Source organism: Schistocerca cancellata, chromosome 4, assembly GCF_023864275.1.
Source record: "Schistocerca cancellata isolate TAMUIC-IGC-003103 chromosome 4, iqSchCanc2.1, whole genome shotgun sequence".
NCBI classification, from domain to species: Eukaryota; Metazoa; Arthropoda; class Insecta; order Orthoptera; family Acrididae; genus Schistocerca; species Schistocerca cancellata.
The window spans coordinates 169155962-169173381 of record NC_064629.1 but is presented as its reverse complement, the minus strand read 5'-3'; the positions used below and the strand labels follow the sequence as shown (position 1 = coordinate 169173381).

Genomic DNA, 17420 nt, shown 5'->3' with positions numbered 1-17420 from the left:
TTTTATTTGGCTATTATGGTATGTGGCCTGCATCAATAGTACTCAATAGGAACACTACATCTTGTTATCAGATGCTGTTTCATCACATTTTCTAATGACAACACAATTAGAAACTGCTGTGTAGGTTACAAACGACGCACAAAATGGCAAAGCTGTTTTCGAATAAGGACTTGATTATGTACTTCACCCTTTGAATGAGAATGTGTGACTGCATACAAAATCTTGAATATTACACGATAGTTGAAGTAACTGACCCAAACATGGTCAGCTTTCTCTTAATACATCAGCAAGGGCAGCAATGTGGATGAGGTTCTTGTTTGTCATGCAGACTTCCTTGATACTTGCCTCAAGGACCTCTTGCTAAGTAATCCAGCTCCATATATTTAGTTTAGTAACCTACTCAATGCTATTCATCTGGAGAACCAAGCACTTCTGTCACGAAGTAGCCATACATCGCCACTGCAGTGATAAGACTTCAACAATAAAGGAACGTATAAACTGGTCTGAGTATGTAGTGAGCAACTGAATCACAAGATGGCGACTATTACAGATCGCAGACCCTACTACACTTGCAGCAGCAATCACTGGTCTTCGGTCAATTACAAAACACTAGAGAGCTTGACAGCAATGGCAGAAAGCAGTACAAAATTGACAGCTGTCAAATATGTACCACACTGTGGAGTTATCATCATAAACTGACTGTATGGCTGGACAGGAGTATTGTCCTGTTATGTCTGCAATAATGCATCTAACAAAAGCAATTATGCAGTGGGCTGTATAAACCAGAAAGCAGAGCGTATTTAAGTAACACTTCAGGTGAAAACTCTAAAGAAAATCTTTCATTACTCAAAAGTTCCCACACATTGCACAAGTAGTGTAGCGGTGGTTACCCATTTTTACCCTAAATAAGTAGTCATTATGTGTAACTAAACCAGATGTTAACACATTTAATTTGCTGTTGCTGATTTTTGTTGCTATGTGTTGGCCAAGGAATTCCATATTTTCTGGTTAATTTTTGTTTATGTAGAGAAATGTTTATATTGTTGAAGAACATTGTATACAAGTGCCACATAAACCTACTGGTAATTTCTTCACTACTGGCTGGATAGTTTATGTATGAATTAGGAATGTTACCTGTAAGCCGATACAATAAATACACATCAGTAATGGTAGTGAAATTTACATTTTTGTCGCCATGGAAAAATACATCAAAGAAAACTTGAAATGCCCAATACCCACACAGAAATTAAAAATAAAATATTGCTCATTGTCTTCCAGTTCTGCAGCTCAGTATCATGAGAAACATGCAGTTGCAGGGAGCAAGAAAAAGAACTGACCGTTTGTAAATATTGTAATACCGTTTCATTGTTAATGGCTTCATATGGCTGCGCTGTTCACATAAATATGAGAAACGAAACTCACACCACACACATTTCTTTTCACAAATGTCCACACTAACTTTCACTTTCTGTTTCACGGTCCTCCTATGCATTGCTTCTCAGTGATGCTCAGTAACATAACATGGGTTGGGCTAGCATTACCATTCCCTACTAGGAAATATTACAACAAATACAGAATTGCAGCACCTGCCACGCGATTTTTAGTAATCATTTTTTAATTGATACAATTAGTTCTCAATATGTTACATCTGACACTCATATCATTAACAGATTAATTAGCCCAACAATACAGACAGTTAAATACATGTTGTACCAATTGAGGTCCCTGGCAGTTAGCAAAACATTCTTTTATTATAACTGAGGTCATTCAAATTGAAAACTTTCCCTTTAGTATTTGAAATTTGAATTTATATTTGTGATTTTACCCCATAGTGGATATTTTTAAATTTGTTAGATTTTGGAAATGTGTATATTCAACTGAATCATTGAACAACTTAAAAAGTGTATTTAATTGGCTGCAACTTAGGATAATTTAACCAATTACATACAGATCTCACAGATGTAGGATATTGAAAACACACAGTATCACAATTAGAAACTGTCTGAAAATGATGTGCCAGAGATTACACTCCTGTTTACATTTTAGAATTCCCTAATTTGGTATGGGTAATACCAGCACAAACTATATTACATCACTGAGCAGCAATCCACCTGGGGACACTGGAGTTTATTATTTCCAAAAATTTTGGATAATTTAGGGAAACAGTTTTATGGGGGAATTAAGTATCCTTCAAACTGCCACTTCCAGCAATTGGAGAGCTTGTAAGAACAACATCTTTTGGGAGATGTGGGTGTGGAGAGGTGGACAACTGACCACAAAGTGAGAGTCTGTATGATGTTTCTGTGAGAACAGTGCAGCCAGACAAAATCAGTTAACAATAAAATTACATTAAAATTAATAGAAACTGTCAACTCTGTTTCTTTGTGTGTGCTCCCTCCCCACAACTGTGTGTTCCTGGCAATGCTGACTGGCAGAAATGCAAGGCAGCAAGTAACAGTTTATCTTTAATTGTGAACAATGTATCACAAAACTTACAGGTAAGTATTCTTGGAACCAATTGGATAGTTTATGTATGAAATAGGAATGCAACTTTTGGAGTGGACAAAACACATTTCAGCAATACCAGTGAAATCTATTATCTGCAGTCACCATCCAATAAACCTGTAAGTTGCCCAACGTTCACTTACAGTTCCTGGTTTTTCTTTTTTTTTTCCTGGCAATTATTCCTTCTTCACCTCTCACAACAATTTGTGTATTACAAAAATATCAATTAGTGCTGCATTTCAGAGTCCACATTAAAATTTAGTTACTCTGTAGCTGACTCTTAAAGTTTAAAAATCAGTAAGACAAGTCAAAGGCTTTATACTTTTGCGATGTATAAATCAAGTACTCGGGCAAACATAATTTAGTATTAATCACATATCATTAAAACTGTATGTACCTCTCACATATGACATGTAGCATTGCCAAAGAAGGGAATCATAATATAACAAGAAGAAGGAGCAGGGACTTAAAGGGAAAGGGTAGAATGAAAGAAATTCTAAGAGGGCAGTAGGGTACAGGAGTATAAACGACTGATGAGCCACAGCCAGGAAAGACAGTAACTGGAAGTGTGTATCGGGGAGGAGGTAACCCTGAGCAGGAAGACAAGGAGACAGAGACTGGGAAGAGGCAGAAGGCTGTAAAGAAGTTTGGATGTTAGTTAAAGGGTATGGGAGAGAGGAGGAAGTACAAAATGAAAGGAAGTGGATGGCATGGAAAGCAGGTGGAGGAGAGAGGGGGTGGCAGGGACTGCATGCTGAAGGACCTGGAGAGTGGGTGGCAAGGCAGTCGACTGGAGGATACAGGGAGGGCGACAGATGACCATGGAGGGGGGGGGGGGGGTACGTGCCTGGTGTGGACCAGACAGTGGGGGTGGGGGTGGGTGCCGGGTGTGGACCCGACAGTGGGGGTGGGGGTGGGTGCCGGGTGTGGACCCGACAGTGGGGGTGGGGGTGGGTGCCGGGTGTGGACCCGACAGTGGGGGTGGGGGTGGGTGCCGGGTGTGGACCCGACAGTGGGGGTGGGGGTGGGTGCCGGGTGTGGACCCGACAGTGGGGGTGGGGGTGGGTGCCGGGTGTGGACCCGACAGTGGGGGTGGGGGTGGGTGCCGGGTGTGGACCCGACAGTGGGGGTGGGGGTGGGTGCCGGGTGTGGACCCGACAGTGGGGGTGGGGGTGGGTGCCGGGTGTGGACCCGACAGTGGGGGTGGGGGTGGGTGCCGGGTGTGGACCCGACAGTGGGGGTGGGGGTGGGTGCCGGGTGTGGACCCGACAGTGGGGGTGGGGGTGGGTGCCGGGTGTGGACCCGACAGTGGGGGTGGGGGTGGGTGCCGGGTGTGGACCCGACAGTGGGGGTGGGGGTGGGTGCCGGGTGTGGACCCGACAGTGGGGGTGGGGGTGGGTGCCGGGTGTGGACCCGACAGTGGGGGTGGGGGTGGGTGCCGGGTGTGGACCCGACAGTGGGGGTGGGGGTGGGTGCCGGGTGTGGACCCGACAGTGGGGGTGGGGGTGGGTGCCGGGTGTGGACCCGACAGTGGGGGTGGGGGTGGGTGCCGGGTGTGGACCCGACAGTGGGGGTGGGGGTGGGTGCCGGGTGTGGACCCGACAGTGGGGGTGGGGGTGGGTGCCGGGTGTGGACCCGACAGTGGGGGTGGGGGTGGGTGCCGGGTGTGGACCCGACAGTGGGGGTGGGGGTGGGTGCCGGGTGTGGACCCGACAGTGGGGGTGGGGGTGGGTGCCGGGTGTGGACCCGACAGTGGGGGTGGGGGTGGGTGCCGGGTGTGGACCCGACAGTGGGGGTGGGGGTGGGTGCCGGGTGTGGACCCGACAGTGGGGGTGGGTGCCGGGTGTGGACCAGACAGTGGGGGTGGGTGCCGGGTGTGGACCAGACAGTGGGGGTGGGTGCCAGGTGTGGACCAGACAGTGGGGGTGGGTGCCAGGTGTGGACCAGACAGTGGGGGTGGGTGCCAGGTGTGGACCAGACAGTGGGGGTGGGTGCCAGGTGTGGACCAGACAGTGGGGGTGGGTGCCAGGTGTGGACCAGACAGTGGGGGTGGGTGCCAGGTGTGGACCAGACAGTGGGGGTGGGTGCCAGGTGTGGACCAGACAGTGGGGGTGGGTGCCAGGTGTGGACCAGACAGTGGGGGTGGGTGCCAGGTGTGGACCAGACAGTGGGGGTGGGTGCCAGGTGTGGACCAGACAGTGGGGGTGGGTGCCAGGTGTGGACCAGACAGTGGGGGTGGGTGCCAGGTGTGGACCAGACAGTGGGGGTGGGTGCCAGGTGTGGACCAGACAGTGGGGGTGGGTGCCAGGTGTGGACCAGACAGTGGGGGTGGGTGCCAGGTGTGGACCAGACAGTGGGGGTGGGTGCCAGGTGTGGACCAGACAGTGGGGGTGGGTGCCAGGTGTGGACCAGACAGTGGGGGTGGGTGCCAGGTGTGGACCAGACAGTGGGGGTGGGTGCCAGGTGTGGACCAGACAGTGGGGGTGGGTGCCAGGTGTGGACCAGACAGTGGGGGTGGGTGCCAGGTGTGGACCAGACAGTGGGGGTGGGTGCCAGGTGTGGACCAGACATTGGGGGTGGGTGCCAGGTGTGGACCAGACAGTGGGGGTGGGTGCCAGGTGTGGACCAGACAGTGGGGGTGGGTGCCAGGTGTGGACCAGACAGTGGGGGTGGGTGCCAGGTGTGGACCAGACAGTGGGGGTGGGTGCCAGGTGTGGACCAGACAGTGGGGGTGGGTGCCAGGTGTGGACCAGACAGTGGGGGTTGGTGCCAGGTGTGGACCAGACAGTGGGGGTGGGTGCCAGGTGTGGACCAGACAGTGGGGGTGGGTGCCAGGTGTGGACCAGACAGTGGGGGTGGGTGCCAGGTGTGGACCAGACAGTGGGGGTGGGTGCCAGGTGTGGACCAGACAGTGGGGGTGGGTGCCAGGTGTGGACCAGACAGTGGGGGTGGGTGCCAGGTGTGGACCAGACAGTGGGGGTGGGTGCCAGGTGTGGACCAGACAGTGGGGGTGGGTGCCAGGTGTGGACCAGACAGTGGGGGTGGGTGCCAGGTGTGGACCAGACAGTGGGGGTGGGTGCCAGGTGTGGACCAGACAGTGGGGGTGGGTGCCAGGTGTGGACCAGACAGTGGGGGTGGGTGCCAGGTGTGGACCAGACAGTGGGGGTGGGTGCCAGGTGTGGACCAGACAGTGGGGGTGGGTGCCAGGTGTGGACCAGACAGTGGGGGTGGGTGCCAGGTGTGGACCAGACAGTGGGGGTGGGTGCCAGGTGTGGACCAGACAGTGGGGGTGGGTGCCAGGTGTGGACCAGACAGTGGGGGTGGGTGCCAGGTGTGGACCAGACAGTGGGGGTGGGTGCCAGGTGTGGACCAGACAGTGGGGGTGGGTGCCAGGTGTGGACCAGACAGTGGGGGTGGGTGCCAGGTGTGGACCAGACAGTGGGGGTGGGTGCCAGGTGTGGACCAGACAGTGGGGGTGGATGCCAGGTGTGGACCAGACAGTGGGGGTGGGTGCCAGGTGTGGACCAGACAGTGGGGGTGGGTGCCAGGTGTGGACCAGACAGTGGGGGTGGGTGCCAGGTGTGGACCAGACAGTGGGGGTTGGGTGCCAGGTGTGGACCAGACAGTGGGGGTTGGGTGCCAGGTGTGGACCAGACAGTGGGGGTTGGGTGCCAGGTGTGGACCAGACAGTGGGGGTTGGGTGCCAGGTGTGGACCAGACAGTGGGGGTTGGGTGCCAGGTGTGGACCAGACAGTGGGGGTTGGGTGCCAGGTGTGGACCAGACAGTGGGGGTGGGTGCCAGGTGTGGACCAGACAGTGGGGGTTGGGTGCCAGGTGTGGACCAGACAGTGGGGGTTGGGTGCCAGGTGTGGACCAGACAGTGGGGGTTGGGTGCCAGGTGTGGACCAGACAGTGGGGGTTGGGTGCCAGGTGTGGACCAGACAGTGGGGGTTGGGTGCCAGGTGTGGACCAGACAGTGGGGGTTGGGTGCCAGGTGTGGACCAGACAGTGGGGGTGGGTGCCAGGTGTGGACCAGACAGTGGGGGTGGGTGCCAGGTGTGGACCAGACAGTGGGGGTGGGTGCCAGGTGTGGACCAGACAGTGGGGGTGGGTGCCAGGTGTGGACCAGACAGTGGGGGTGGGTGCCAGGTGTGGACCAGACAGTGGGGGTGGGTGCCAGGTGTGGACCAGACAGTGGGGGTGGGTGCCAGGTGTGGACCAGACAGTGGGGGTGGGTGCCAGGTGTGGACCAGACAGTGGGGGTGGGTGCCAGGTGTGGACCAGACAGTGGGGGTGGGTGCCAGGTGTGGACCAGACAGTGGGGGTGGGTGCCAGGTGTGGACCAGACAGTGGGGGTGGGTGCCAGGTGTGGACCAGACAGTGGGGGTGGGTGCCAGGTGTGGACCAGACAGTGGGGGTGGGTGCCAGGTGTGGACCAGACAGTGGGGGTGGGTGCCAGGTGTGGACCAGACAGTGGGGGTGGGTGCCAGGTGTGGACCAGACAGTGGGGGTGGTTGCCAGGTGTGGACCAGACAGTGGGGGTGGTTGCCAGGTGTGGACCAGACAGTGGGGGTGGGTGCCAGGTGTGGACCAGACAGTGGTGGTGGGTGCCAGGTGTGGACTGGTGAGTGAGGGAGTGGGGGGCGTTGGGAGTGGACTATAGGGTTATAATAAACCACTCCTTTCTACAATCATAATTTAAATGCAAATCTTATTACTCACATTAATACTTCAAAATAAAACTCCAGCATGTCTACAAGGATATGTGACACATGGAAGTGGCAATAAAACTGAACATTACATTAGGGTTAACAACATGTGCTCTGAGGGGCGATAGGAACAAAGGAGAAATGTTACCCATTTTAGTCAATGCACTGAAATGTTGCACAAAAGGGCTATAAAATCACTAACTTTTTTCTAACTGCAGTTCCAATTGATACCATCTGTCAATAATAACCATAACATCTTCACCTACGTAAAAGTTCTCAAACAGTTGTGAAGCAATGTTACAAGTGTACAACTCTCAGTATTTGATAGGTTAATTTAAAAACACAATTATACTATTATTAGTGGAAAATATTCTATATTTCAAATTAATGACAGAAAAAACTTGTACACTATTTGCTTAGCATCTAGGTTTAGTCAAAAATTTCAAATGTAAGCTGGGTATTGCTACGTATTTCTGCAAACTAATAACAGAATACTATTTTTAGTATTATTATTGCAAGCACAGTTTTTTTACCTGTGGATGAGATTTGTAAGAGGTTCTATCAATTTTTTACCAAGCCGAGGTTCCAAAGGGGTCAGAGCACCAAACTGAAAATAAAACAAAAGAATGTGAAGGGTATCTATATTTACTTTGCTACGAGAAACTGACGGGGGAAAATCAGAAGCAACTCAACCAGTTCATGTTACCTGGAGATGAGTTCTATCAAAGGCTGCGAAAGTTTACGCCCAATTTTCGGTTCTATGTGAGTCATAACTCCAAACTGCAAAGTTGAAACCAGTATGAACAATGAAGTGCTGAGTCAGTCACCTTTAAAAGTGAAGCTCAATCTACAGATATAAAATTTCATCCAGGTCTGCCACTTTGAATTACATCTAAAATGATGTGCACATAGAAAGTATAGGGGAAACAAGGTAGCACATTTTATGCTGACTTAACACACATGTTGTTACAATGGATCTGTAGTTTACTTCAAGAGTATAAACTGAATTAATATGGGATGATGTAAACAGTTTAATAGAAATATGCTGTGCTGATTTTCCTAACTACTGAAAGAAATGCATGTGTCACCTCATTCTGGATTGAATGGTTAAATGCAGTAGAAGTAAAATGAATGAAAATGTGTTTGCAAAAAATTATAAAAACTACGACATCTACAAGGGAAGTTTTTAAAAGTGATGGAGAAACTTTGATTTTTGGGGACATTCTCTCTGCATCTTATAAAAGTGCTGTCCATCAAGCAATATGCGCAAGTGCATTCTCTCAAATCACTAATGAAGTCACAATATTTCGTATATGGAAAATTAGAGAGCTCCTACTGGGATCTCAAAACAATGGTCCTAGGTTTTCTTTGATTTTGGAAATAGAAATACATCACATGGATTCAAATGTCAGTTGAGAGATGGATGTCCGAATTTGGGAGTCCTCAATACACTAAGGTGACAAATGTCATGGGATACCTACTAACATTGTGTCAGATCTTTTGCCTAGTGTAGTAATGCAACTTGACATGGCATGGGCTGAACAAGTAGTTGGAAATACCCTGCAGAAATAGTGAGCCATGCTGCCTCTACAGCTGTCCATAATTGCAAAATTGTTGCTGGTCCAGAATTTTGTGCATGAACTGACCTCCCATAAATGTTCAATGGGATTCATGTCAAGCAATTTGAGTGGTCAAACCATTCACCCAAATTGTGGGGGGTTTTAGACAGTCATTTTTCCCTCGCTCCATTTGTGAGTGGAACAAAATATCCTCTGCCATGTACCATATGGTGTTCTGCAGAGCATTTATAGGTAGATGTGGATTACAAGATAGTACTAAACTTATGGAGCTTGTCACCGCATTTGAATTGTCGAGAATGTTTTTCAAACCAATCATGAACAGCTATAGCCTGGTGACATGGTGTATTGTCATCCACAAAAATTCCATCATTGTCTGGGAACATGAAGTTCATAAATGGCTGCAAATTGTCTACCAAGTAGTCGAACATAACCATTTCCAGTCAATGTTTGGTTCAGTTGGACCAGAGGTCCCAGTCCATCCCTTGTAAACACAGCCCACATTATTATGCAGGCACAACCAGCTTGCACACTGTCTTATTGACAACTCAGGTCCATGGCTTGTTGGGTATGTGCCACACTCAAACCCTACCATTAGCTCTTAACAACTGAAATCAGGACCATGCCATGGTTTTCCAGTTATGTAGGGTCCAACTGATATGTTCACAAGCCAAGGAGAGGCACAGCAGGCGATGTGTCTCTTCAAAGACGCTCACATCAGTCATCTGCTGCTATAGCCTATTAATGCCAAATTTCACTGCACTGTCCTAACGGATACATTTGTTGTATGCTCCACATTGATTTCTGTGGTCATTTCAAGCAGTACTGCTTGTTTGTTAGCACCGAAAACTCAATGCAAATTTCACTGCTCTTGATCATTAAGTGAAGGCCACTGCATTGTCTGCGGTGACAGGTAATGCCTGAGATCTGTATTCTAGGCACGCTCTTGACACTGTGGATCTCAGAATACTGAATTCCCTAGCGATTTCTAAAATGGAATGTCCCGTGCGTCTAGCTCTAACTATCATTCTGCGCTCAAAGTCTGTTAATTCCTGTAATGCGGCCATAATCACGTGGGAAACATTTTCACATTAATCACTTGAGTACAATTAACAGCTCTGCCAATGCACTGCCATTTTATACCTCATGAATGTGATACTACCTCCGTCTACATATGTGCATATCACTAGACCATGACTTTAGTCACCTCTGTGTAAATGCCTATTTTGTGAGCAACCAATGAGCAGGCATGTTATGCTACTAGACCAAGGACTCGTGCTGATGTGCACCTAAACACTTCTTTTGAAAAGTTTTGGAAACCATTCTACACCATATCCATCTATGGCTATTGCCTGACCAAGCACAGTGTGTGAATACAGTGGCCCTAAACATTTTTCCCCAATTCTTTTGTATTCCCTTTCAGAAGAAAATAATAATAATTGTAAAAGGTTATGCTTAGTGTTACGTTTATCATTTTTTCCAGGTACAAGAATTGCTCCATTAGTTACCCTCTGCACAAGAACGTGATACAGAGATTGAAATTCATACAGAAAATGATTCTCAGGCAGAAAATTACTGATCAAGCCTCATTAAGCTGCTAGATCAATCTCATTTATTTTCTATCATTTCCTTGTGGCCCACATTTCTAGTCACCTCATGTCAAACTGCACAAATAGAGAGAGAGAGAGAGAGAGAGAGAGAGAGAGAGAGCACAGCAACTGAAGTCCTATGCAAAATTCTTTTAACACTTGCATGTTCTATTTTTATGTTCTTAGCACTCTCACTTTGTTTTGTTCTGCACACAACTATTATAACACAGAGAGCATAAAATAAATGCATCTATATTGTTTTGATTCTAATGGCTCAAACAATATCTTCAATGAGACTATTAAGAGGTAAAACAATGCATGGAATACTTTTGTAAATACAAATTTGAAATAACTTTAGAGAAAGTGCAATACATAATCACATTAAGATGATATATACCCTATTTACCAAAGTATAAGATGACAATGAATATACGGCCCTCCGATTTTTTTTATGAGCTCCTTGAGAAAATTTATTTTTAACACACTCTTACTAATCAAAATGGTAATTTTGATGTTTTTGATTGATATGAAGTATCTGCCAGAAAAAGTTATTATAATACCTATTCTAAAATTATGCAATTTATTGATTATGTACATTTTGACAATACAAGGAGAAATAAAATAAACAAAAAGAAATGGTTTACACTAGGTATTATTTTCACTTTTTTTCTTGCTACCTAAGCCAGTTGTCTGGGGTATCACCATTTACCACCACCACCACCACCACCACCACCACCACCACCACCATGTCACAGTTTATTTATGCCCACGACATGTTTCGAATGTTTAAACCTTGATCAGGTGGATTTACATGTGTAGGTAACTTGTGGCATTGTCTCCAATGGTCACAGGCTCCTTTCTCCATCGTAACACGACATGTAAACTTTCAACACGTAAACTTTCATATAACACATTATGTGTTACGACAGAGAAAGGAGCCTGTGACCACTGGAGTCATTGCCACGAGTTACCCCAAAATCGTAACACAACACGAACATGTCGTAATAACACAAGCAAACGCACCAGATGGAGGTTTAAACTTTGAAACACATTGTGGATATAAAGAAACAGTGCCTGGTAACAGTAAACTTTTTGCTTCACTCCACATCAATAACAGCCATGGTAAAACCTAACCTAAAATGTTCGCATCATTATTGGTATCATTATCTGGGATGATAGTGACACCTATGAGAGGTGAGTAAAGAGATAAGATATTCTTATATACAAGCAGCAATGAAATTTATAATCTTGGCTATCACCAATATTTGGCAGTCGCTTGTGAATACGATGTGATTTCTGAGATTGTGTTTATTGCTTATGGTGTAACCTCAGAACACACCATTAAAAACCACCAAAGTGGCTGTTGGGAATCAAATTCGGGACCTCAGCATTACTAGCAAAAAATGCTAATCACTAGCTCACGTGACCAGCTTGTTTTCACAGTTGTATTATTAGCTTTTAGTGATGCGACACTAGAAGACCTGAAAGGTTATGTATCACACCAAAAAACAGAGTGTGACAACTGCTGTAGAATAGATACTGTGATGGATGAGGAAACAAAACACAATACAGTCAGTCAACATAGTTTCAAATGAAGAATCAGCATGATTATCTGTGATAAACAGCAGATGCTGAATCAACAGTCACCACTGCAGAAAATAGTGACATCACTGGGAAAAGTAGTTTTACAGTCATTGCCTGTGACGCGTTGTGAGCATCTAGTATCAGAAATATTTTATGTTCTGTTTCTGTTCTTGTTCTAAATGGCCACTTTATTCAGTCATTCAGTCACGCTTAAAGACATGTAGCATGTCATTGTGCTCCACTTTTAAGAGTACTAGAGTGTACACTATTGTTACATGCCCTCCCTACTCCTTTGATGTAAACACAATGGGGCTGCCACTATTGCCACATTACCAGTTTGTTTTGACAAGCAAAAGATATGGTAATTTGTTATGAGTACTAGGGTGCAGTTGTTGATTTTCTCAGGAAGACAATTCTATCAATATTTTCAAAGTTCTTGCAATAAAAACATTTTTTGATAATATATGTAAGATGTTCACAGCTAATATATTATATAATGAAGGCTGTCATAATTCAAAATAGTTTGCCACTATTGTGGCACCACCAACACCAGTTTCATTTCACATACTTCACACTTTACATAGCTTCATATTGATATTTGTATGGGGGATAACACATACCACAAGACAGCCTCAACTCCTTGTTATCAAATCATAATGTGCAAAAGATTGTACTTTCTTTAGAAATAGGAATAAAATTCTTTACTAATGTGTTTAAAAACAAAATCTCAAAATCTTCTTCCAAATCATTTTTAATTTTTTAGCAATTACATGTTGTGCTTCAAAATGCAAACTCAATGTAATACACTTGTTGTTATGCATCATCATCACATTAAAGTGGTCCAACGGATGATCACATGTCATTTTGTTAAATTGTCAGATATTTGCCAAGAGGAGGAATCCTTCAAGTACTTTCAGTAGAGCAGTTGTTGGGATCACTCTACTACCTACCTGACTAATTGGCATTTCCATTTTCTTAAATCCCAGGATCAACCAAAATCCATGACAATTTCCAAAACGATTGCCTGATTCGTGGAGTTACAAAGACAGAACAGCAAGGTCACCTGTCCCTTCTCCCTTGAAGAATCCATGGCCAAAGGATTCCACAAGGAGAAATGGATGGACAGCCAATTCGATCTTTTGCATTATCACCTGATTCAAAGAACCATATAAGTAGCAGAGTGAAGGAAATGGCTTGTGGTCAACTTCTGATCCCAACCAGTGGTCTCCAAGTCACTGTAAATTAATGGCTGGCTGCTTGGGTCACATAACTATAAAAGTGACAGACTTTTTATGAGGATAAAAAAACAAATTACTTGGATAAAATATAAAACCAGAATTGCTGCTTGGACATCATAGTCTAAAAGCAGAGGCAACAGGTCCCAAAGCATCAGTGTGTGCTGCAACACAGCACAGTTGTGGCACTAACAGGATATGGGCCACCAACAGAAAGGCAACACAACAACAATGGAGGAGGTCCTCTCACCTGAGGATGTTACCACAGATCAGTCAAGTGTTGCCAATACAGACCAGGTAAAGCATATGAAACTTCTTTCGGGACAAGCGAAGGGAAGAGCGCAGTGTACCCTTTTCATTGCTTGTAGTTTGTTCATAGTAGCAATAGTGTGCAATACTCTGCTACAGTCCTACAAAAGGCAAAGGCGCACTGCTAATGAGTCAGATCCCAGTATTTGTATTCCTAACATTTCCTGGTTGATAGCCATCTTTGCTACCCAACTGCCAAGCTCAATCCCCATTATCCCAATACCAGCAGAGGAATATAGTCGAGCTCTCAGTACCGTGGACATCAGGAAGAAGACTGTGAATGGTCAAAATCAACTGATTCTGATGGCAGCATTTGCTAGTTGAGGTTATGGCCTATAGGCTGCATGGAGACTTACTGCAGATAACAAAATTTGCAAGAATCTCTCTTGATCCATAATGGACAGGGATCATTGGCTGGTTAAATAATTGTCAATGCCAATTAAATTCTCCAACAGCCATGTAACTGAGATTTATGTCATTTTATTTTGAAGGCTACCACTTTTGCCATTCCATTATGCCATCTTCAGGCCCCATATGCATCTCTCCAAATAAACTAAATGTCACATAGTGCCATATATCCCTGGATGTCATGAATTCAGCCGTTTCACTAGTGCTTCATTTGGCTGAATTCACAACATCCAGGGATATATGGCACTATATGACATTATCATTTATTTGGAGAGATGCATATGGGGCCTGAAGAGGCACAGTGGAATGCCGAAAGTGGTAGCCTTTAAAATAATATAACATCTCAGTTAGATGGCTGTTTGAGTATTTCATTGATATTGACAAATTTGCACGAGGTTGAGTGCAAGTACAACAGAGGGCTTAGATAATTGCCACTAATTCTACTGTAAAAACAGCACACTTTTGTGGCAAGGAGTGTTGTTCATGAACCCCAAAATATGTTCAGTGATAGCTAATATGACTGAAAATGACTGACACAATCTTTGAGACATCTATATTGAAGACTTTTGAACCAGTAAGTTTGTAAAGAACTGAGAGGAACAAATGCTGAAATGCAGATAGATCTACTATTTACTTTGGCCTGAAGGATAGGTCCAAGCAGATTTTTGAGTGAGGTACCCAACACCGTTGGGAGATCCGCAAAGATGACCCAGTGAGAGGGATATCAGACGTAGGCTGCTTTCGTGGTAGGTAAATTGTCTTGCTGCAGAAAAGGATATGGCAGTTTCCTTGTTCACGTTCGCTGCAAACATGTATGGCTTAATGCTGTAATAAATAGTAGTATCTAACCTGTAGAGGAGGAATGCCAGCCTCTGCCAGGAGACTGCTCATGATGCTCATCCAAAGGTGTCAGTCGCAAGTCAGATCCTCCAATAGTTTGTCAGATACAGTAGATGTAATGCTGATGGACATGGGCTCCGTAATGACGCAATAGGGTGGAGTAGTCAGCACCTCAGAAGATATGACTGAGGCAGAGGTGAGTTTTAATTTCAACTAGCACATCTTTTCATCTTTTTAAGTGTGTGAATACATGGTAGCCACATCAACTGGGCATCAAATTAAAGTCCCAAAAAGTGAGATAACTACCACATTGAGCAGTTCATTATTAAAGTAAAGTTCTGGATGTGGATGAACACAGTAATAAATAGACAACTTGTTGACCTATATGGATGGTTAGACCATAGGCTCCACACCCACAACAAGTCCATTAACCACTATCAAAAACTAGTAACACTCAGCACAGACCCCGTGAGACTCCACTCTCTTGTGTACGATGAGTACTTAAGATGTTTTGACTTTAACACAAAACTGCTAATGAGAAAGTTTCATGTAAAAGTCAGGAGAGGGCCACTGAGATCCCTCTCATATAAAGTTGGAAGGATGTTGTTGCACCACTGGTAGTAATAGGTCTTACTTAAGTCTAAGAAGACAGCAGTGAGGCATTGGTAAAAGCTTTCCCTACAGGAGAATTAAATTATCAGTTTTAGACCAGTCCTCCTGAAATCCCCAGTGGGAGTTGGGCAAAAGACCACTTGTCTCATGACAGCAACACAGTCACTGGTTCATCAGTCATTCAAGCAACTTGGACAGAAAATTTGTGAGGCTGATGAGTCTATAGCTGTCTATTCCATACAGGTTTTTACTCAGTTTCAAGACTGGGACAATAGCACTATCACTTTACTGGGTTGGGAACTCATCTTACAACAAGATATGACTAATGACCACAAGAATGTGGTGTCTGCGATCCGCAGATAGGCATTACAGCATTTAATTGCGGATCGTATCATGTCCCAGGTATCGGTTGTGAGAATGCTGTAAAGTTTTCATTTCCTAAAAGGAGAATTATATCGTTCCAGCCACTGTATAGTGAAGGACAACCTGTTATACTCTCTGTCTTTCATCTAGATGGAAGGTGGAGGGGCAGACGTCAGATGCAGATGCTAAAGTGAAGTGAGCCATAAAGTGATCTGCAATAATAGTACAGTCAGTATGAAAACTGCTATCTAAAAGGTTACCAGGAAAACTGGTTGCAGCCGGTAGCTGTAGATACAACACAGTCCATACCTGTGAAGAAGAGGCACGGGTCACTATGGCAGTAATATATGTTTCTCAATATTTCTTCTTCTGGTGTTTTGTGGACATGACAATCTGGAAATGATCACTGTCGCGGAATTTATCATAGATCCTTCATCGATTAAGGGAATTAGGCTTCAGCAACAGACAGAGAATAATAGTTGAAATGTGCCGCAATAAAATGAGTTGGAATGCTGCTGTTCAATAAATGTAAGTCAAGGTATGTGATAACTTGTTCCATTAGATTGCCTTGTTCAGATGTTCCAACACTACTCACAATGGGTTGCGGACATTGAAATCATCCAGGAGGAAGAAAAACAAATGTAGCTGACTCATCTTGTTAACTAACTCCAGATGCATCAGTTCCCTACTTGGAGGGAGATATACACTGCACAGAGCAAAATCTATAGTTGTCTATATGCAAACAACCACACCCTCTAATGTTGTTTTGAGTGTACATTCATATCTCCGTACATTTTTAGTGATCAAACACCAAACACCATCTGATGCTCATTTACAGCCAATTCTATTTTTGGAATAGGAGCAGTGATTACATAGGGAAGGGGTATATGTTTTAGGAAACAGAGTTTCCTGAAGGATAATATATGTTGCTTGATAAACTGACAAGAAGTGTGAAAATAACCATTACAGTTCCAGTGGATAATGGCAGCAGGTGTACCCAGATGTAATGGAAAGGAAGTATGAAGATTAGTCACATTTTGCTTTCTGTTCACACCATCTGTTGAGCAAGTACAATGTCCAAAAGCATTATTCCAGTGTAGCTGGCGCCACTTGGTCAACCTTGACCTTTGTTTTTTTTCCTTGTCTTCATTGTTCTTTTTGTATTTAATCTTCTTGTGGAGTTTTGTCTCTGGTTGGGGTATCATGTTGTACACCTGGAACACAGCACAAGAGCACTATTCTGTGGCACACAGCTCGCACTTCTATCAACCACTGGCTGATATCATGCCAAGAGGTAATGAGAGTCTTCAGAGTACGCCCAGAGAGAGGTAACCCCCTGTTGGTGGATGACAGCTGGGTAGGACTCTTTCCCATCAGGGCGATCCCTGGGAAAAGGGGGAGGAGATATTGTTCCATTTACAAACAGATATATTCAGACAGCCACCAGTGCCCAACAATGGTGAATATGTGCATGTCTTCACCCTTGCTATAGGGCTTACTCACCAATACTTTTCAAGTAATAAGTTCTATTTGAAATGCAAAATAAAAGCACCTGTGTATCTTTTGGCATCTGTTGTATATGGCAGACAAAATGGATACTTCACTGCTCTAAGTTTGCATGCAGTTTTACATCTGCCTGCAAAGTGGGGACTAACATCCTGGACCATGTTGAGGCTCTTGCGTGCAGTG

The 17420-nt window shown here is 45.3% G+C and overlaps 1 protein-coding gene across 3 annotated transcripts in view; it reads right to left on the bottom strand.

The window, feature by feature from the left end:
- The window catches only part of LOC126183502 (AP-3 complex subunit delta-1), a 258274-nt gene that overhangs the window by 149975 nt on the left and 90879 nt on the right, over positions 1–17420 (bottom strand). For all 3 annotated transcript variants that reach the window (XM_049925545.1, XM_049925544.1, XM_049925546.1), the window contains one exon: positions 7748–7821. In XM_049925545.1, the coding sequence (XP_049781502.1) occupies positions 7748–7821 (74 nt within the window). The remainder of the gene's footprint in view (positions 1–7747; positions 7822–17420) is intronic.